Source organism: Chiloscyllium plagiosum, unplaced genomic scaffold (assembly GCF_037043375.1).
Source record: "Chiloscyllium plagiosum isolate Xiang-an unplaced genomic scaffold, Cpla_swu_hap1 HiC_scaffold_25, whole genome shotgun sequence".
Taxonomy (NCBI): domain Eukaryota; kingdom Metazoa; phylum Chordata; class Chondrichthyes; order Orectolobiformes; family Hemiscylliidae; genus Chiloscyllium; species Chiloscyllium plagiosum.
The window spans coordinates 3319350-3340759 of NW_028270163.1; the positions used below are offsets into that span (position 1 = coordinate 3319350).

Genomic DNA, 21410 nt, shown 5'->3' on the forward strand with positions numbered 1-21410 from the left:
TTAAAAGCATAACCGAAAAGGTAATAATCTCCGGATTACTACCCGACCCACACAGGGTTAACAAAATTAAACACGTGACTCAAAGATTGGTGTAGGAGAAATGGGTATGAATTCATGGGACACTCAGTGTTAGACAAGGAGGGAGCTATTAGTTCAGGATTCTCTGAAGGTTGATACAGGAGCAGAGATGTACTGTTGAAGCTGTGTAAGGCTGCGGTCAGACATCATTTGCAATATTATGAGCTGTTTTGGACCCTGTATGTAAGGAAGGATGTGCTGGCATCACAGAGGGTCCAGAGGAGGTTTACAAGAATGATCCTCGAGATAAAGTGCTTGTCATATGAGGAGCAGTTGAGGACACTAGGTCCGTACTCAATAAAGCTTAGAACGATGAAGGGCAGATCTCATTGAAACTTACAGTACACTGACAGACATAGATATAGTGGATGTGGAGAAGTGATTTCCATTAGTAGGAGAGACTTGGACCTGAGGGCGCAGCCTCGGAGTGAAAGAAGTGTGTGTATTTGTATGGGAGGGAGAGAGAGAGAACGAGCAGTGCCAGGGATCTGGGTTCCATTCCATACTTGAGCGATTGTGTGGAAGTGTCCAGGAATGTGCAGGCTCGGTGCATTAGCCATGGGGAATGCAGAGTTACAGGGATAAGGTAGAGAGGTGCGTCTGGGTGTGATGGTCTTTGGAGGATCCGTGTGAATTTAATGGGCTGAATGGTCTGCTTCTACATTGTAGGGAATCCATGATCTTCAATTCGGTAGTTGGTCAGTTGGACTTAGGTATTTCTTGAGTTAGAATTATTGTCAATGTATCTGTGGATTGTTTCTTTTTCACTGTCAGAGGGTAAGAGAGCTGTCTTTGCAAGCTTTCTGCATGCCTGTGTGCAACTGCTCCTTCTCATTTCTGTATGTTACATTTTTCTATTTTTAAAAATGTGCCATTTCAATTCAGAATAATCTGGTGCCAGATTGTCTCACACAATTATCAAATTCAGATGCAGCAAAATTAACACTATCTTCTGAAAGAGATTTTCAAAATTAATTGATAAATTGTTTCTTGCAATTTGTAAATGGGTGAAATTGTTTCCATTAGTAACCAAAAGTTATACATTTAAGATGACTTAGAAAGGAAGCAGAGGTGAAATGAGGAAACATTTTTTTCTCAGTATAAACTGGTTTTAGTTTGGAGTTAACCTTCTGTTGCAGCTGTCCTGAAAAAATATAACACTTAGTGAAGAGGTGAGATTGTGTATGTGCTGAGACAAACCAGTCTGAGTTGGATAAACTTCCAGCAAGCCAGAATAGGAATCATGACATTTTTCTTACTGAAATCTTGTCTTCAATTGTTTGGATAGACTGACCTTCAAACAGCGATTCTGGGGAGACAGGGACAGCAAAGGCATGATCAGAGGTTTTTCAATGCATACGTGATGTGGCTCGTTATGTTTTTTTTTAAACTACCAATAACAGTTGGATGTTGCGGATAACCCAACTGTTAACCAGTCAGTGGGAGAAAAGAAAAGTGATATCGCTGACCAAAGCAGCCCCGGCAAGTGAAGAGACCTCCTGCTCTCTCAAGCTGAAGCTTTCCTCATCATCTGTCCTTAACTACTCAGATTTACAACTTCCTTTCAAACAGTTATACAACACCCGTAGTTCACAATCAAAGTGGATCATGCAGCATCAGTGGCTGTTCTGAATTCACTGGCTCTGGTAGCTACTTTAGCCACAGCCCAGATACTCAGGTGTTCTTTTATCTGCTTATAAGTACAATGTGAAGTACAGGCAATGGGAAGATTATTGCAATGATGATGCTTTGTTTAGATTACAATCCCCATTCAATGTAGGACCCAACAAATTTCTCATGTAAATGTGTTGTGAAACTTGAAAGGGTTCACAAAAAAATTATAAGGATGTTGCCAGGGTTGGAGGGTTTGAGTTATAGGGAGAGGTTGAACAGGCTACGGCTGCTTTCTTGGACCGTTGGAGGCTGAGGGGTTACTTTATAGAGGTTTATAAAATCATGAGGGGCATGGATAGGATAAATAGACAACATCTTTTCCCTAGAGTGGGGGAGTCCAGAACTAGAGAGCATAGGTTTAGGATGAGAGGGGAAAGATATAAAAGAGACCTAAGGGACAACCTTTTCACACAGAGGGTAGTACGTGTATAGAATGAACTTCCAACGAAGTGGTGAAGGCTGGTACAATTGCAATATTTAAAAGGCATCTGGATGAGTATATGAATAGGAAGGGTTCTGAGGGATATGGGCCAAATGCTGACAAATGGGACTAGATTAGTTTAAGATGTTTGGCTGGCATGGACGAGTTGGACTGAAGGGTCTGTTTCCATGCACTACATCTCTACAACTCCACTTGCAAGGAACTTGTACTCCAAGGTCTCTTTGTTCTGTTACAACACAGGGTAACTCCATCTGCTAATTTAAACCAGATACACAGAAAAGATCACCTCACGCTGTAATCTGTTAAATTTTTAATAGCAAAGAACACGAAAGAAAATATGCCCAAATATCACTAAAGAAAAAATTAACAATTTTAAGTCCAAAAGAGAACATCTAACAACAACTATTTACAACTGCTATCTCTTAAACCTATTTTTAGCTCCCACTCTACAATACTGGTCCAATAAATTCCCTCTTAAATTTACAGCAAATCAATTTTCAAAACCAATTGTCTTCAGATGTCAAATATCCTCTGTAGATTCCTTGAGGTCGTCTTCGGTCTTTTGCTGCACAACTTTCTTCTGGACAGGTACCTTTCAGAGAGCTATTTTGCAGGTAGTCTATTGGAGCTTGGCTGCTCTTTGCTGTTCTCTCCAACTGTTCAAAATACCCAATTTTATAAACCCCAAAACATCGGACCAGCTCATTGGTTTGATGTCATCCAAAACAGTAAAATTCAACTTCGTTTGGATTTTGGTGTCTGGAGCATAATTTAAACTGATTGGCCGAATTTGAATTTGTTGTGTACCATAGCAACGCAGCTTCAGCTATTTGTTTGACAACCAAATATTACATTTTAAAATTTTTCAGCACACTCTATGCCGGCCAGACGTTTCAGCTCCCTTAAAGGTGCAGTACACGTCTACAACTTCATAACAGTTCCGTCAACAGCCCCAGTGATGTTAGCATTCAGTGTACCAAGTCCTGCCTTGATTTGCCTTTCCAAACTAATGCACCTCACGTTCATCTAAATTAAACCCCATCTACTACTCCGCCACCCATTTGCCCATCTGATCAACATCTCGTTGTACTCAGAGGTAACCTTCTTCGCTGTCCACTACACCCCCAATTTTGGTGTAATCTGCAAACTTACTAACCACACCTCCTATGTTCACATCCAAATCATTTATATAAATGATGAAAAACATTGGACCCAGCACCGATCCTTGTGGCAGACAGCTTGTTATAGGCCTCCAGTCTGAAAAGCAACCCTCCACTGCTACCTTCTACCTTCAAGCCAGTTCTGAATCCTAATATTAAAAATCATACAAGGAGCAGCACTCCGAAAGCCTGTACATCAGTTGGATTATAACCTGGTGTTGTGTGACTTTTAACTTTGTCCACCCCAGTCCAACACCGGTACCTCCACAGCATGTATCCAAATGAAGTTTTGCAGTGCATCTTGTACATAGTACACACTGCTGCTACTGAAGTGGTGGTAGAGGCAGTGAATGTTTGTGGACATGGTGCCCAATCAAATAGGCTGCTTTGTCCTGGATGTTAATGGGAGTCAGAAGCAGTGGTACTGGAAAAGCACAGTAGATCAGTCAACACCCGAGGAGCAGGAGAGTTGACATTTTGAGCATAAGCCCTTCAGGAAGCCCCTCATCCAAACGAGTAGGGAATATTCTACCACATTCCTGATTTGAGCCTTGCAGATGGTGGACAAGAAGTTTTGTTACCTTACAAGGTAGCATCTTCAGTGGGCCTCAGGCGAAGCAGTGCTGAAAATTCCTGCTTTCTATTTATATTTTTGGGTTTCTTTGGGTTGGTGATGTCATTCGCATATAAATAGAAAGCAGGAATTTTCAGCATTGCTTTGCCCGAGGTCCACTGAAGATGTTACCTAGTATGGTAACGAAATGTCTGGAAATGAACCTGCCAGCTCAGCAAGCAAACCTACATCCAAAACCTCAACCTGAGCTACAAAACTTCTCAAAACCCGCTATGGTGGACAAGACTTGAAGAGTCTTGAAATCCTTTCCTATCCATGTACCCGTCCAAATTCTTTTAATTGCTGTAATTGTATCCACCTCTACTACTTCCTTTGGCAGCTCATTCCATATACACACACCACCCCCGGTATGGAAAAAGCTGGCTCTGACATCCCTTTTAAATCTTTCTCCTCTCATCTCAAACCTGTGCCGTCTAGTTTTGGGGTCCCCCATCCTGGGGAAAAAGACCTGGGCCATTTACATTATATATGCCCCTCATGATTTTAGAAATCTGCCAGGTCACCCCTGAGCTTCCTAAATAAAGAACAGCAGATGCTGGAAATCTGAAACAAAAACAAAGTGCTGGAGAAACTCAGCAGGTCTGGCAGCATCTTTAGAGAGAGAGAAACAGAATTAATGTTTTGAGTTCAGTGACCTTTCTTCAGAATTGTGCTTTCTTTCCACAGACTCCCAGACCTGCTGAGTTTCTCCAGCATTTTATGTTTTTGTTACTTATATGGCTAGTTCCATTCAGTTTCTGGTCATTGAATTCCCCCATTACCAACAGTCTGGGGGTTACCAATGATGGTAATGTCATCAAATGTCAATGGCAGTGGTTAGATTCACTTCTTAGAGATGGTCATTGTCTGGCATTTGCATGACATGAATATTCCTTGCTATTTTTCAGCCCAAGGCTGGATGTTGCCCAGGTTTGAACATGTACTGTTTCAGTATCTGAGGACTCATGAATAGTGCTGAACATGTGCACCAATGATTGCACAATCCCTACTTCAGACCTTAACATGGGAGGGAAGAATCTGAAGAATGAGTTCAAGACAAGGGAGACTAGTTTCTATTGGGACAACACCTTGAAAGATGACAGGGAGAAATTGAGGAAAGGGTGACTTGCGGAAGCTGACGTGAGGTGGATGTTGGGAGGTAAGTCGGGGGTGGGGGGGAAAGTGATGATATCCAGACAACCGCGAGATGCTGCATTCAACATTGAGAATCTGACCCAAAAATACACCAGTCACAAACACAGTCAAAATAGTAACAGCAATGTCTCCTTTTAATCTCTGAATCATACAAGGACCGAGAGGTTTAGTACTTATTTTCAATTTATTAACCAAAAAATGTTTTAAATACAGTTTGGCACTTATCTGTAACATATGCTAACCCCATGTCAAGGAGAAGGAGCAGAATCAACATCAGGGACCTCTCACACGTTACAGCATCCATGCTTTGCCACTCAGTACCTACTTGATTGGATTGGATTCCACACTTTCCATCTTCCATTCCTTCATCTCTAGGCAGCCCCATAGAAATGTCAATTTTGAACTGGTGATATTTGACCACAGTGTGCTTCGTCTCCAAGCTCAGCCCATTCAGACAAACCTCCTCCACCACACTGTAAACTGTAAAACCTAGAACAGACTAAAGAATGGAGACCGGAGCCTCGAGCAACTCACTTTTTGTGCCATGCCACTCAGCCTCTGGGTTTGGTTTTGCCCTTTGAACCTGCAGAAGATGGCAATTGGCTGTGAAAATGGTTGATATGAGTCCCATGTTTCGGTGATGTCAGCCATAATCTCAAATGGAAGCAGCAGCAGCAGCAAATGAGGCCTGAGATTTCTTTCTTTCAGAGTTTTTTTCCCCGACAGGGTCAGCCTACAGAATGAGATCGCCCTGTGCCAAAAATCCTCAGTGAAGCAGGGTAATGGGTAAAGCTTCCCCACCCACCACAGTGCAAAGAGCCAGCCCACTCCCCCCAAGGGATTCAGAGAACATAAAGGGGTTTTGTGAAGCTGTGACTGCAATGGAGACAGTAGCCCCATGTTTACTGGTGTTGCCCATTCCCCAAGCTGGTTGAGGGTATCATAAGGCCTCTTGCTCCCGTTTAGGCTCTAACTGACCTGTACAGCCTGAGGTCCATTCCATTCCCAAACCACATAATCTTTTCCATCATCTCTCTACTTGCTAAGGGCATTGACCTCAAAGTTTGGCTGGGCTAGGCTCTGTTGTCAGTAAAGGCCTAAAGGGTTCCTTTCCTTAAATTTCACCATATTGTCTCTGGGAAGACAGTGCTAAATTACACAGAATACTGTCAATTAAAAAGTATTGCACATTGACTCAAATACAAGCACCATTAACATAGTGAAAACTGAACCACATTAGCCCAGGAGCTGGGATTGATTGTGCACTTCTCAATGTAAATGGAGAGACACTGACACAGGACAGAGAATTGAAAGAGATTCCTGGTTAACTGTTCTCCATCTGCAATCCCACCCTCACCTTCTGGGCTTACCAGCAGGGTGAGCTCAATGAAAGACAGTAACTTCAGGAAAGATATGGAGCAAATGAGAGAGGCTCTCTAGACCTTGAAACCAATCAGATACCAATAAGTAGTGAAGGCAGAGACAAAATACACTGGACCAAACCTTCATGCATTAGAGAGGGTAATCAGGAACAAGGTCCAAAAGCCAAATTACTGTCTCTCCCTCCCACCCCAGACACAGAATTACATTTGTGAAAGCAATTACATTATTGCATAGCGTCCCCTAAAAACACCCCCTCCCCCCACAACACCAGCAACCCTCATCAACCCGTCCCAACCACCCACCAAACCCATCAACAGTCACATTAGCAGAACCCAGAGAGTTGGTCTAATCATTAGGTCAAACAACAAAATGTGTAAATGCAGTAAAAAAGCTCACTCTGTCCCTAACCCAAGTGGACAGATGGTAACAGAAGGAACACAGTGAATTGCACTGAACAGCAATGGTCGCTGCAGATGCAAGTTCGATCTTCTGTCAGCCAACTTGTCAGAACCACTGACCCCCATATCTGACACCAAGTAACAGTCGCACCAAGTCTGCAGCACGTTCTTGTGGTTTAAAAACCCTACAGCCCCTGAAGATGAAGGTTTTGCCAGTACCTGGGTTTCAGGAGTTTGTTTGTAACACTGAACTTCGAAAAGGTAAAAGAGGCGACTGTCTGGGTGCCATAAGCAGACACGCTGCCTTGCGAGTCATGCGCTGAAGTTCGGAATGAGCGGTCGATAAGAAGTTAATCCTGGAGTAACACTGAAACAGAGTGCATTCAGGAAAATAAAACACGTGTGCCTGGGATTCAGGACAGGGAGCGGGTACCATCACCATGGTAACAGGACAACAGGCATCCTTCATGGCAGGGCGAGTGAAGATTGTGTGTGTGTGTGTGTGTGTGTGTGTGTGTGTGTGTGTGTGTGTGTGTGTGTGTGTGTCAGCCCCGCCTGGAAAACACCGAACACCCTAAAAAGTAAACATTTTGCGGTGTCTTTCTGTGAGGTTGTGTTTGAGTGGGGAGGGCAAGCTGACGGTCGGTAACGGATCATGCCCGTCACCTGGACATACCTAACAAAGAGCTGCCTTCCGATTGGCACAGCAGTGAGAGAGAGTTCAGTAAGAGCGTCTCCTATTGGAGGTTGCCGTTTGCGCGGGAGCCCGGGGCACGCGGCTGTCAGTTGGTGGCGCGGCTCTTGGACTTGCTCGCGCTGATGTCGGCCTTGGTCTTCTGGATGCGGGAGAAGATCTCCTTGAAGAGGGCCTTGTACTCGGGCTGCGAGTGGCCCAGCCTCTTGTCGGCCGCCTCCACCTGCTGGCTCAGGCTGAGGCTCTTGTCCGGGGCCTTGAGATCCGCCTCCAGGCACTCGAGCAGGAAATCCCGGCAGGAGCTGTCCCGAGAGACGGGCCGCGAGGTCTGCACGGCCGCATGGCGCAGGCCCTCCTGGTGGCGCCGGCACTTGCCCAGTAGCTCCTCGTACTTGTCGAGCAGGGCGTGGTACTGCTCGTCCACCTCCCGCAGGATCGACATGCCCCGCTTGCGGACGCTGTTGGCGTGCAGCGTGTAGTTGCCCTCATGGCGGCTCACATCGTCCCGGCTGATGATGGCGCTCAGCGCGGTGTCGCTGCAGCTCTTCCTCACGCAGCTCTGCTCCGAGGCGGCCTCATCGTCGGCCGGTGCCGGGGCCCCGTCGTCCGACTCTGGCGCGTTGTTGAGGGGTTCGAGCAGGGCCTCGGACAGGCGGTCCTCGCCGCTGATCAGGTACCGCTTCACCTGCTTCATCTGCTGCAACTCCCGCAGCTCGGCCTCCAGCTCCCGCACCCGCAGCTTGCAGCTCTCCATCTGGCCCAGCCTCCGCTCCAGCTCCGTGTACTCGCCGAGCACGGCCGCGCACTCCCGCTCTGCCGCCTCCTTGCGCTGCCTCTCCTGGCTGATCTGCAGCCTCAGGGCGTTCGCCGTCAGCCGCAGCCTCTCGTTCTCCTTCTCCAGGCGCTTGTGCTCGGGCTCGGCCGGGCTCCCGGTCCCGAGCAGCCCCGTCTCCTCGGGACAGCCATACCTGAGCGAGAAACAGATGCTGTCACTTACAACAGGGCATGGAAAGAGGCCATTCAGCCCATTGTGGCTGTGCCTGATCAGTCCCCGCTCCTTCAGTAACCCTTTGAAGCATCCTTTCAGATAGGTATGCTCCAGATTACCGTAACAGTTTTAAAAATAAAACAATTATCGTCTGAAAATGATAAAGAAAATGAAGCAACTGCAGAACATTCAGCACCATATCTTTTACCTCAATCCCACTCTCCTACACTACTCCCAAATCCCTTTAATCTCGGTGTCCAAAGATCCATTCACCTTGGTCTTTATTCAATTCATCAAGTGAGCTTCCATAACTGTGTTGGAGTATAGAATCCCAAAGATTTACAACTCTTTGTGAATAAATTTCCCCTCAGCTCAAGTTTAAGTGATTGCTCCCTTATCCCAAGTTTGTGCCTGCCAGACTTTCCTCTTGTGTGTTTTATAATCCCTGAACAGTGTAAATTCACTCAGAAGTCACTCAGTATCAAGCTCATTCTAAACCTTGAACATTTCAGTGAGATCACTTCTCACTAAACTCCAAGGAATATTGACCTAATGGGTGGCACAGTGGTTAGCACTGCTGCCTCACAGCGCAAGAGACCCGGGTTCAATTCCCGCCTCTGTGTGGAGTTTGCACATTCTCCCTGTGTCTGTGTGGGTTTCCTCTAGATGCTCCAGTTTCCTCCCACAATCCAAAAATGTGCAAGGTAGGTGAATTGGCCATGCTAAATTGCCCGTAGTCTTAGGTGAAGAGGTAAATGTAGGGGAATGGGTCTGGGTGGGTTGCGCTTCGGCGGGTTGGTGTGGACTTGTTGGGCCGAGGGGCCTGTTTCCACACTGCAAGTAGTCTTATCTAATTTCCACAGCCTCTTATCACAGGATAACCCATCATTCCAAAATCTAATGTAATGAACTTCCTCTGTACCACCTCCAAAACAAGTACATTCATCCTTAAATACACTGTGGTTAACACTGCTGCTTCACAGCGCCTCGGAACCAGGTTTGATTCCAGTCTCAGGCAACTGTCTGTTTTGAGTTTGCACATTCTCCCCTTGTCTGCGTGGGTCTCCTCCGGTTGCTCTGGTTTCCTCCACAATCAAGATGTGCAGGATAGGTGAATTGGCCATGCAAAATTGCCCATAGTGAACAAAGGATGTGTAGGTTAGGTGCATTAGTCAGGCGTAAATGAAGGATAATAGGGGAATGGGTCTGGGTGGGTTACTCTTCAGTGTTGGTGTAGACTTGTTCGATCAAAGGGTCTATTTCCACACTTTAGGAATTCTATGATTCTAATTGTAGCAAGACTTCTTTATTTATGTACTCAATCCCCTTGCATAAAAGTCTTTAAATACCACTTGCCTTCCTAAACATTTGCTGTATCTGAATAGTAACTTTCTGCATTCCTGACAAGTGCATACCTAAGTATCTTTGAAAATAAACTTTTAGATGGGTCAACTCCACAATAATTAGGAAAACAGATATGTTCTAATACCAAAGAATAAGTAGATGTAGGTTTGCTCACTGAGCTGGAAGGTTCAGTTTCAGACATTTCACCACCATACTAGGTACCATCAATGAGCCTCCGGATGAAGCTTCGTCACCTAATGTGGTGATGAAACATCTGAAACCGAATCTTCCAACTCAGCGAGCAAACCTACATCCAGAACCTCAACCTGAGGTACAAATCTTCTCAAAACTCACGAACCAAAGAATAACCTCACACTTCCTCACTTCCTTTATATCAGCAAATTTAGCCACAAAACTGTCTCTTTGTCCAAGTTCTTAATAAAGAGAAATAGCTGATGCCTTAGGCCGATCCTTGTAACAATATTAGTTACAGAAAGTCACCTTGAAAATATCTCTACTGTTTCCTGTCCATTTGCCACCCATCTATCCATGGTCATAGAAAGCATAACTTCATGAACATTTGCATATTAACCTGTGTGGGTCCGTATGCCTTTCGGAAAACCAGTAGACTACATCCTTTTTATTTACACTACTAGTTGGGTCCCCCAAAGAAACTCAAATTTGTCCAATACAATTTATTGTCTGTAAAACCATGCAACCTGATCATACTATAATTTTTTAAGTGGATTGTCAAGGCTTCTTTAATAAGGTATTCCAGCAATTTCTTGATGATTAACTGGCTGTAGTTCTCGGTTTTATCTCTCCCTCCTCAGTGCTGCATGGTCTTTAGTGTTAACTTTCATACTGCTGGAGCCATTTTAATCTAAGGAATTTTAGCTCCTGCGATGAGGATTTTCTATCTTTTTAAGAACGTCGAGTGTAGGCCATCAGATCCTGGAACTGGTCATTTTTTAATGTCATACATTTCCCTCAAACATGTTCTTTTATAATATTAATTACCCACTCTTTCTGGCATGTAGAGTCATAATTATATAGCACAGAAAAAGACCCTTCAGTCCAACCAGTTCATGCCAACCATAATCCCAAACTAAACTAGTCCCACCTGCCTCTGCTTGGCGCATAACCCTCCGAACATTTATTCATGTACTTACCCAAATGTCTTAAATGTAATTGTGCCTGCACCCACCACTTCCTCTGGAAGTTCATTCCACACACGAACCACACTGTTTAAAAAACAAATTACTCCCCCCGTGTCTTTAAATCTTTCTTCACTTACCCTGAAAATATGCCCCCAAGTCTTGAAATCCCTCACCCTAGAGGAAAGACATCCTCCATATCTATACCCCTCATGATTTTATAAACCTCTAAAGGTCATCCCTCAACCTCCTACACTCCAGTGAATAAAATTACAGTCTCTCCTGATAACTCAGATCCTCCATTCCCAGCAACATCCTGGTAAATGTTTTCTGAACCCCGGCCAGCTTAATAATATTCTTTCGGTAACTGGGTGACCAGAACTGGATACAGTACTCCATAAGAGGTGATCTCCAACATCCTGTACTCCAAGGTCTGAGCAATGAAGGCAAGTGTACCAAAGGTCGTTTTAACCCAAACTTTAAAGAATTATGTACCTGAACTGTTAGGTCTCTGCTCTACAGCACCACTGGACTGTTCACAGATAGAAAGATTTCTGATAAATGGGAGGCTTTCAAAAATGTGATAACGAGACTTCAGAGTCACTACGTTTCTGCTTGAGTGAGGTAGGGCTGGTAGGATCAAAAAACAATGGATGAATAAAGATTGAGGTTCTAGTCAAAAATACAAAATAATTATATTAGATATTGGAAGGCCCCTTCTATTTGTCATCTATAGCTACAGGTGAGTTGCCAGATGACTGCAGCGTGGCTCCTTTTGTGCCTTTGTATAGGAAGGGAAGTAGAAGCTTGGGAACTATAACTATATTTCATGCTTCTACTGAGAAAACTAGCATTGAACAAGTATTTAAAATACTTTCCTGCAGTTTTTCCTTTGTTCTTAATCACTTGGGTTCTTTGAAGTTTGTGGACTGTATAATCCACAAGGGCAAGAGTGTGATGTTTGGGGTCTTAACTTTTGTGCTACATAATTACTGCTGGAACTTTTCAAAAATTGGGGTAAAATACATGTTTGGCATTGGCCATGTTTTAGAACAGCAATGTTCATTATAATGTTTAAAGAAGAAATAATAGCTCTTTAAAACAATTTATGATCTCTCCATGTCTAATGGGCGTAACTATGGTAATGACCAGATGCTGTTTTTTGATGCGGATTAAAGGATAATATTGCCCAAGGGAAACTTCCGCGATTATTCTTGAAATAGAATAATGAGGGGGCAAAAAGATAGCATCTGAAAGACAGCACTCCCTCAGTGTCAGCCTGGACTACTTGTGTTCAAATCCTAAAGGGATAGAGACTGGAGACAGAAACAATATCACGGGGAATAAGGAAATGGTCTGCCTCCAATTTAAATCTCCTTTGAAATCTAGTTCAGAAAACATTAGAATCTGGGAGGAAAAAAGATACGAATCTCATCCAATTGTGTCTTCATCAACTTTGGAAAATTTGCAGGAATCCATAGAATCCTATAGTACAGAATAGGCCCTTCAGCCACTTAAAATACACTTCTATCAACACTAGTCCCATAGCATTAAATGTCAGGTATCTTTTTTTAAAACATTGTGAGGTTTCCTACTCAATTTGCCACTCAGACAATGCATTCTAGACCACTAGACCTCCCTCCCCCCCAAACAGGTAAAAACAGTGTTCCTCATATCACTTCTAAAATTCCTGCCTTTCACTTTAAAATGATGTAATTGTTACTGACCCTTCAACTATGGGGAATAGCAGTTTCCTATCTATATTAGAGCCAAAAAAAACTGCAGATGCTGTAATCCAGGGTACACAAGCAGGAGGCTGGAAGAACAGAGCAAGCTAGGCAGCACAGGAGGTGGAGAAGTCAACATTTAAGTGTAACCCTTCTTCACAACTGAGGGTGGCTGTAAGGTGAGCTGCAGATAAAGGGGGTGGCAATGGCAGGGGCAGGGTGATGAAGTGGGGTTAGGTGAAGACAGGTAGAGGATACAACCTGGTTGGAAAATGGGAGGAATGAATCCGGTAGGTGGATGGGAGGAGTGGAAGGGAGGTGGTGGGGATGGGGAGGGAGGTTATTTGAAATTGGAGAACTCAATGTTAAGTAATCTGGGCTGTAGATGAGGTGTTGTTCCTCCAATTTGTGGTTTGGTTTATTGTGGCAATGGAGGCGGCCAAAGATGGTCATGTCAGAAAGGGAGTGGGAAGGGGAATTAAAATGGGTGGTGACTAGGAGGTCCGGTCGGCCCCTGCGGGGCCCAGCTGAGATGCTTGGCAAACCATTCCCTAAGTTTACATTTGGTCTCCCAGGTATAAAGAAGACCACATCGGGAGCACCTGATGCAGCAAACTAGGTTGGAAGAGAGGCAGGTAAACCTCTGTCTCACCTGGAAGGACTGTTTAGGGCCCTGGATGGTGGTGAGGGGGGTGGTATGCTGGCTGGTTTTGCAGCCTTTTGGTTGCAGGGGAAGGTACCTGGGGGTTCAGGGGGGCTGGTGGGCAGTGTGGCGCAAACAAAGGATGGTTAAAGGGAACATCCTTGCAGAAGGGGCTAAGGAGAGGGAAGATGGTCTTGATGGTGGGGTCTAGTTGGAATTGATGGAAGTGTTTAGGGATGATGCTTTGGATGCGGAAACTGTCAAGAGGTAGATGAGGACAAGGGGAACTCTGTCTTTATATCTAACTATACTGTCCATGTCCCTCATTCTTACATGGTCTCTTCTCGACCTTCTCTATTCCAAAGAAAACAAACTAAGCTTCTCTTTGTAGCTGAAATGCTCCATCCCAGGCAACATCCTGATGAATCTTCTTTTGCACCCTTTCAGGACTGTCATATCCTTCTTTAGTGTGATGATCAGAACTGCACACAGTACTCTGGCTGTGAGTGAACCAAGTTTCTGTACAGTTCCAACATGACCTCTCTGTGCCTTGGAGTGCCCACATTCTCATCTACATCAGTTACTAATATCACAAACAATAAGGGACCTAGCAGTGATCCCAGTGGTTTGCCACTGGCCACCACTCTCCAGCCACAAAACAGTTTTATGCTAGCACTCTCTTCTCTCACTAAACTAATTCTGGATCCATCTTGCTAAATTAGCCTGGATCCCTTAAGCTTTTACCTTCTTTATCAGTTTCCCACGTGAGACCTTGTTGAAGGCCTTGCTGAAATCTATATAAACTGCATCAACTACCCAAACCTCATCCAAACACTTGGTTAAATCTTTGAAAAATTCTAACAGATTTTGTTAGGGATGAGTGAAATTCAGTGACCACGGAGAAACCGGTGTTGGGAGCTGCTCACAGCAGGGGCACAGCTTAAGTGCTTTTCTTTTTAAATGTTAAGAGTACAACAGGACCTTGATCAGATGGGCTGAGAAGTGGCAGATAGAGTTTAACCTAGATAAATGTGAGGTGCTGTGTTTTGGTAGGGCAAATCAGGCATAATACTTAATGATAAGGTCCTGAGCAGTGTCATTGGAGTGCAGGTTCATTGAAAGTGGAGTCCCAGGTAGACAGGGTAGTGAAGAACACTTGTCTTTGATTGGTCAGTGCATTGAGTATAGGAGTTGGGACTTCATATTACAGCTGTACAGGAGATTACAAAGGCCACTTTTGGAATACTGTGTTCAATTCTGGTCTCCCAGCTACAGGAGAGATATTGTGAAACTTGAAAGGGTTCAGAAAAGATTTACAAGGATGTTGCCAGGGTTGGAGAGTTTGAGCTATAGGGTGAGACTGAATAGGCTGGGGCTGTTTTCCATGGAATGTTGGAGGTGAATAGTCAAGGTCTTTTCCCCAGGGTAGGGGAGTCCAAAACTAGAGGGCACAGGCTTAAAGTAAGAGGGGAAAGATATAAAATGGATTGAAGGGGCAACTTTTTCACGCAAAGGGTGGTGTGTTTATGGAATGAGCTGCCAGAGGAAGTGGTGCAGGCTGGTACGATTACATCATTTAAAAGGCATCTGTATATGTAAATGAATAGGAAGGGTTTAGAAGGATACGGGCCAAATGCTGGCATATGTGACCGGATTTATTTAGGATATCTGGTTAGCATGGACAAGTTGAACTGAAGGGTCTGTTTCCATGCTGTACCTCTCTATGACTCCTGTTAACTGCATCCAGATGAACTCAACCTCCCAACAGAAAGGAACCTTCAGTGGACATGGACTATCAGGACTCAGTCAAAAATAGAGTGAATTAAATGTCCATATCTTTTGAGTTTTAAATTGTTCTTAATTGCAAACTCTTTCCTAGCCATCTTTTCTTTCCTTCGAGGTTCAGATATGCATGGTGACAATTGCGTGGGTTTGAACACATGAATAAACCATACTTCTGGCTAAAGCCTAAGAAGAGTTTGTGTGTTATTTAAATAACATTGTAAGTAACAGACACGCAGTATTGCCAACTGTTTACTTAATGTTGGAAAACAAATGTGTGTGCAGAATGCCATGATTTCTACCTTACAACAGTAACTATCCTTCGAAAGGATTTCACTGGTTGTAAAGTGACTCTGGTGGTTGTGAAAGGCACTACATAAATGTAAGTCTTTATACTTGTCACACTGTACTCCAGTCCAGTTTTCTATTACTGAAAGAGTAATGGTCCCAGTACCAACCCCTGGGGATCAGTATATTGTCAGGCAGAAAACACTTCACCACAATCTCCATTCACCATTTACAGCTCAGAGTTAACACTGCCTCTTAACTACTATGTGTATTTCCAAATCGGTCTGTGGGGAGGCTCTTTACACAACACCCACTGCGTCACCTTCATCAAACCCTCTCTGCTTCTTCAGAGACCTCACGCAGTATAGTTTGACATTATTAGCTTCCAGTTAATTCATGTAGAATGTCCCTCATTTACACATCCTTCTCCAATGATTAATTAATAGAGAATCACAAAACAGTACTGACGTTATTCATAGATTACATAGAACATAGAACAATACAGCACAGAACAGGCCCTTCGCCCCACAATGTTGTGCCGAACATTTGTCCTAGCTTAAGCACCCATCCGTGTACCTATCCAATTGCCGCTTAAAAGATCACCAAAGATTCTGACTCTGCCACTCCCACAAGCAGCGCATTCCATGCCCCCACCACTCTCTGGGTAAAGAACCCACCCCTGACATCTCCCCTATACCTTCCACTCTTCACCTTAAATTTATGTCCCTTTGTAACACTCTGTTGTACCCAGAGAAAAAGTCTCTGACTGTCTACTCTATCTATTCCTCTGATCATCTTATAAACCTCGCCGTTCCAACGAGAAAAGGCCTAGCACTCTCAACCTATCCTCGTACGACCTATTCTCCATTCCAGGCAACATCCTGGTAAATCTTCTCTGCACCCTCTCCAAAGCTTCCACATCTTTCCTAAAGTGAGGCGACCAGAACTGCACACAGTACTCCAAATGTGGCCTAACCAAAGTCCTGTACAGTTGCAACATCACTTCATGACTCTTGAATTCAATCCCTCTGCTAATGAACGCTAATACACCATAGGCCTTCTTACAAACTCTATCCACCTGAGTGGCAACTTTCAAAGATCTATGAACATAGACCCCAAGATCCCTCTGTTCCTCCACCTCACTAAGAACCCTACCATTAACCCTGTATTCCGCATTCTTATTTGTCCTTTCTAAAATGGACAACCTCACACTTGGCAGGGTTGAACTCCATCTGCCACTCCTCAGCCTAGCTCTGCATCATATCTAAGTCTCTTTGCAGCCGACAACAGCCCTCCTCACTATCCACAACTCCACCAATCTTCGTATCATCTGCAGATTTACTGACCCACACTTCGACTCCCTCTTCCAAGTCATTAATAAAAATTACAAACAGCAGAGGACCCAGAACTGATCCCTGCGGAACTCCACTTGTAACTGGGCTCCAGGCTGAATATTTACCATCTACCACCACTCTCTGACTTCGACCGGTTAGCCAGTTTTCTATCCAATTGGCCAAATTTCCCTCTATCCCATGCCTCCTGACTTTCCGCATAAGCCTACCTTATCAAATGCCTTACTAAAATCCATGTATACTACATCCACTGCTCTACTCTCATCCACATGCTTGGTCACCTCCTCAAAGAATTCAATAAGACTTGTAAGGCAAGACTTACCCTTCACAAATCCGTGCTGGCTGTCCCTAATCAAGCAGTGTCTTTCCAGATACTCAAATCCTATCCCTCAGTACCCTTTCCATTACTTTGCCTACCACCGAAGTAAGACTAACTGGCCTGTAATTCCCGGGGTTATCCCTATTCCCTTTTTTGAACAGGGGCACAACATTCGCCACTCTCCAGTCCTCTGGTACCATCCCTGTTGACAGTGAAGATGAAAAGATCATTGCCAACGGTACTGCAATTTCCTCTCTTGCTTCCCACATAATCTTAGGATATATCCAGTCAGGCCCGGGGGACTTGTCTATCTTCAAGTTGTTCAAAATGTCCAACACATCTTCCTTCCTAACAAGTATCTCCTCTAGCTTACCAGTCCGTTTCACACTCACCTCTTCAACAATACGGTCCCTCTCATTTGTAAATACTGAAGAACAGTACTCATTCAAGACCTCTCCTATCTCTTCCGACTCAATATACAGTCTCCCACTACTGTCCTTGATCGGACCTACCCTCGTTCTCGTCATTCTCATGTTTCTCACATACGCATAAAATGCCTTTGGGTTATCCTTGATCCTATCCACCAAAGATTTTTCATGCCCTCTCTTAGCTCTCCTAATCCCTTTCTTCAGGTCCCTTCTGGCTATCCTGTATCCCTCCACTGCTCTGTCTGAACCCTGTTTCCTCAACCTTATGTAAGCCTCCTTCTTTCTCTTGACAAGACATTCAACCTCCCTCGTCAACCAAGGTTCCCTCACACGACCATTTCTTTCCTGCCTGACAGGTACATACATATCAAGGACACGTCGTATCTGTTCCTTGAAAAAGTTGCACATTTACACGACATCCTTCTCTGACAGCCTATGCTCCCAACTTATGCTCCTCAGATCCTGTCTTACAGCATCGTAATTACCCTGTTGCAAGCACCTATCTCTCTCCATAACCAAGGTGAAAGTCACAGAATTGTGGTCACCATCACCAAAATGTTCACCCACTAACAAGCCCATCACTTGTCCCGGTTCATTACCAAGTACCAAATCCAATATGGCCTCCCCTCTGGTCGGACAATCTACATACTGAGTTAGAAAAGCTTCCTGGACACAGCGCAAACATTGCCCCATCCAATCTACTTGATCTAAAGAGCTTCCATTCAGTATTTGGGAAGTTGAAATCGCCCATGACTACTACCCTGTGGCTTCTGCACCTTTCCAAAATCTGTTTCCCAATCTGTTTCTCCACATCTCTGCTGCTATTGGGGGGCCTATAGTAAACACCCAACAAGGTGACTGCACCTTTCCTATTTCTGACTTCAGCCCATACTACCTCCAAAGGCAGATCCCCCTCGAACTGCCTTTCTGCAGCCGTTATACCATTTCTAATTAGCAACGCCACCCCCCCTCCTTTTTTACCACCCTCCCTAATCTTACTGAAACATCTGTAACCAGGAACCTCCAACAACCATTCCTGTCCCTCTTCTATCCACGTTTCCGTGATGGCCACAACATCGTAGTCCCAGGTACCGATCCACGCCTTAAGTTCACCCACCTTATTTCTCATACTCCTTGCGTTGAAGTATACGCACTTGAACCCATCTCTGTGTCCGCAAGTATTCCCTGTCAGTGCTACCTTCTTCACAGCCTCCCTACATTCTTGGACATCCTGACAAACAGCTAGCCTACTTGCTGGACTACAAGTGGGGATTCCATCCCCCTGCCAAATTAGTTTACATGATTTGGACTCGGGGATGACGGAGTTATAGGGCTGTATTTATCCCTGTTATCTTTATTATACAGAGCTGTAAACATTTACAATGCACCAGTCATTTGTTACTACTCCTACACCCTCCTTTAAATTATTCCCACATCTGAGAAGGATTGAAAACTGGTCAGATGGTCTGTTATTTCCAGCCGAGTTTCCTAGCAACCCAGACTATGTCTCACTGACAAGGTTTGGGGGTGGTAGTGGGGGTTTTGTTAATTTTGAACCTCATGCAAAAAACTCACTCAGTACCTCAATCATGCCCTCTAACTCTGCAAGAAGCTTTCCTTTTTGTAGAACTTGAACTAGCCTTTCACTTTGTGTGTTTATGAAAAGGTTTTAGGATTTCCTTTATATTACTCAATAGACTTTTCTTATATTTTGTCCTTGATCATTTTATTTTTACCTTATACTCAATGTAACCAGTCTGATTTTCTACTATATCCTGTCTCTAACATTTGTCCAATACACCATCATTTAAAAAAAAAATCTTTACTTTCTTTTTCATTCTGGGAAGATAGAGGTTGGAATATTGATCTTTCCTCCAATTGGACATGTTTGAAAGGCAGTCAAAAAGGGCAGATCCAGACCCACTCTATATTCACCTATCCCCACTTTGTTTCCAGTCCCCCCCCTGCACCCTCATCTGACCTCACTGGGTCATCATGTACCCTCACTCACTCACAGTGTGCACTGTTTTGAGAAACAGTAAGTTATTGAACAGTATGAGGCATCAAAGAGCAGTTCCATTATCTCCTATTTCTGAAGAACTGTAGCAGATTCAGACTTGATTGGATTTACAAGTAAGGATGTGATGGAGACCTCAGTCCTCAGTGTTTGGAGATATGGTAAGTGTAAATGATGGGTGTTGTAAGATGCAGCGTCACATGGCTAACTCCCACACAAGCAGCAGGCAGCTTATCAAACTGTTGCTGGAGTCTCTCTCAAGAGCAAAGACTGTTCTCAGCCTCCTTATGTTTCAAAACCTTGCCCCTCCCTCAGACATTACTCCTGCTCTCCCATTCGAACCTGTATATCCAAATTAACTTGAGACTCACTGGTGTTCTCTTCTTCCCTCTATCAGTACTCACTGACCATTACTTTAATAGCAGCTGCACATAATACTGCACCCAACTCCGACCCCTGTGAAGCCCAGAGGGAGAATCACTAGCCCACTGAACCAGAATAGGAATCATCTGAGAGACTCAGGCAGTCATGTACAGTTTTCAGCTGTAGAGCAAAAGGAGAGGATGTAATTAAAGCAAGAACCATGGCTGATCTCCCCGTCGGCACCCTCCCCATTGCTCAGACATTGATCCCAAACCACTATCTCCCCCTACACATACTAGTTTATCCAGGGAGCTTCTAGTCTCTGAGTTGGTCACAGGCTCTGCAGCACACACAGAACCTTACCTGGGCATGGTGCACAGTTCCTTCAGGCACGGAAATGTATGGATAGTTTTCCGGCGTTCCCGTTTATCCCTGCGGACTCGCAGCTGATCCATGTTCCTCATTTCCTGCACTTGGCTCTGAAGAGCATCCACTTGGCTCTGTAAACTTTCAATTGTTTCTGTCAACCTGCAGCCAATCACAGGAGAAAGGTTTACACTAATTCAATCCATCCATCCAAAAAAGTACTAGCATGGTATGTAGTTAATTAGATACAGATTAAAACTCCTGCTATTCTCTTACACAGAGTAATGTTCTCTCTACACTGTCCCGAGCAAATGCTCCAAAGACAGGAACAGCACAGGGTTAGATACAAAGTAAAGCTTCCTCATCAAATATTCCCAGGACAGGGGCAGCATGGGGTCGGATAGAGGTCCCTGTGCATATAGCTCATACTTTGCCACGTAATTCCGACATAAGCCTCATGTCAGTGAGATCAAGCTGGACAGTTTATAGCTTCTTACACACTAGAAACTGGAATCTCATTTTATGCCAGATCCCACAGTGAGCAGGGAACATTGTGAACGGAGTACCTCAGAGCATCATTGATGAGACAGAAAGAGGCCTTTCAGTCCATCATGCCTGCAGTCTCTTGCAAAGACATATCCTATTAGTCCCAGCCTTTCCCCACAGGCCTAGATTTATGTATTAATTATTTAAATACTTATCTCTTTTCCTTTCGGAAGGTCCGACTGAATCTGTACCCCAGTCCAACACTAGCATCTCCAAATCATGCTTTCAGGAAGTATAGTTTAGATGGTAATAGTCATTGTGTAAACAGATTCTCTTCATCTCTCTCTGGTTATTTTCTCGTCGATCTGTGGTCATTCATCTCCTGCTGCTGAAGTCACTATCAAAATCTTCCAACCTCTGTTCAATCTCTTCTTAACCTCTCTGCTCTAAAGAAAACTATCCTATTTTCTCCAGTATCTTCACGTAATAGAAGTCTCCTCCAGCCCTTGATTCGATTCTACTGAAACTTCTCTGCATCCTCTCCCAGGCCCTT

The 21410-nt window shown here is 44.3% G+C and overlaps 1 protein-coding gene across 1 annotated transcript in view; it reads right to left on the reverse strand.

Moving 5' to 3' along the window:
* Nucleotides 1–5238: 5238 nt before the first annotated feature.
* Nucleotides 5239–21410, reverse strand: part of cdr2l (cerebellar degeneration-related protein 2-like) — a 52472-nt gene continuing 36300 nt past the window's right edge. The window contains exons 4-5 of the mRNA XM_043714308.2: nucleotides 20369–20533; nucleotides 5239–8565 (exon numbers count right to left, since the gene is read on the reverse strand). Coding sequence (XP_043570243.1) covers nucleotides 7686–8565; nucleotides 20369–20533 — 1045 coding nt within the window. The 3' untranslated portion in view covers nucleotides 5239–7685. The remainder of the gene's footprint in view (nucleotides 8566–20368; nucleotides 20534–21410) is intronic.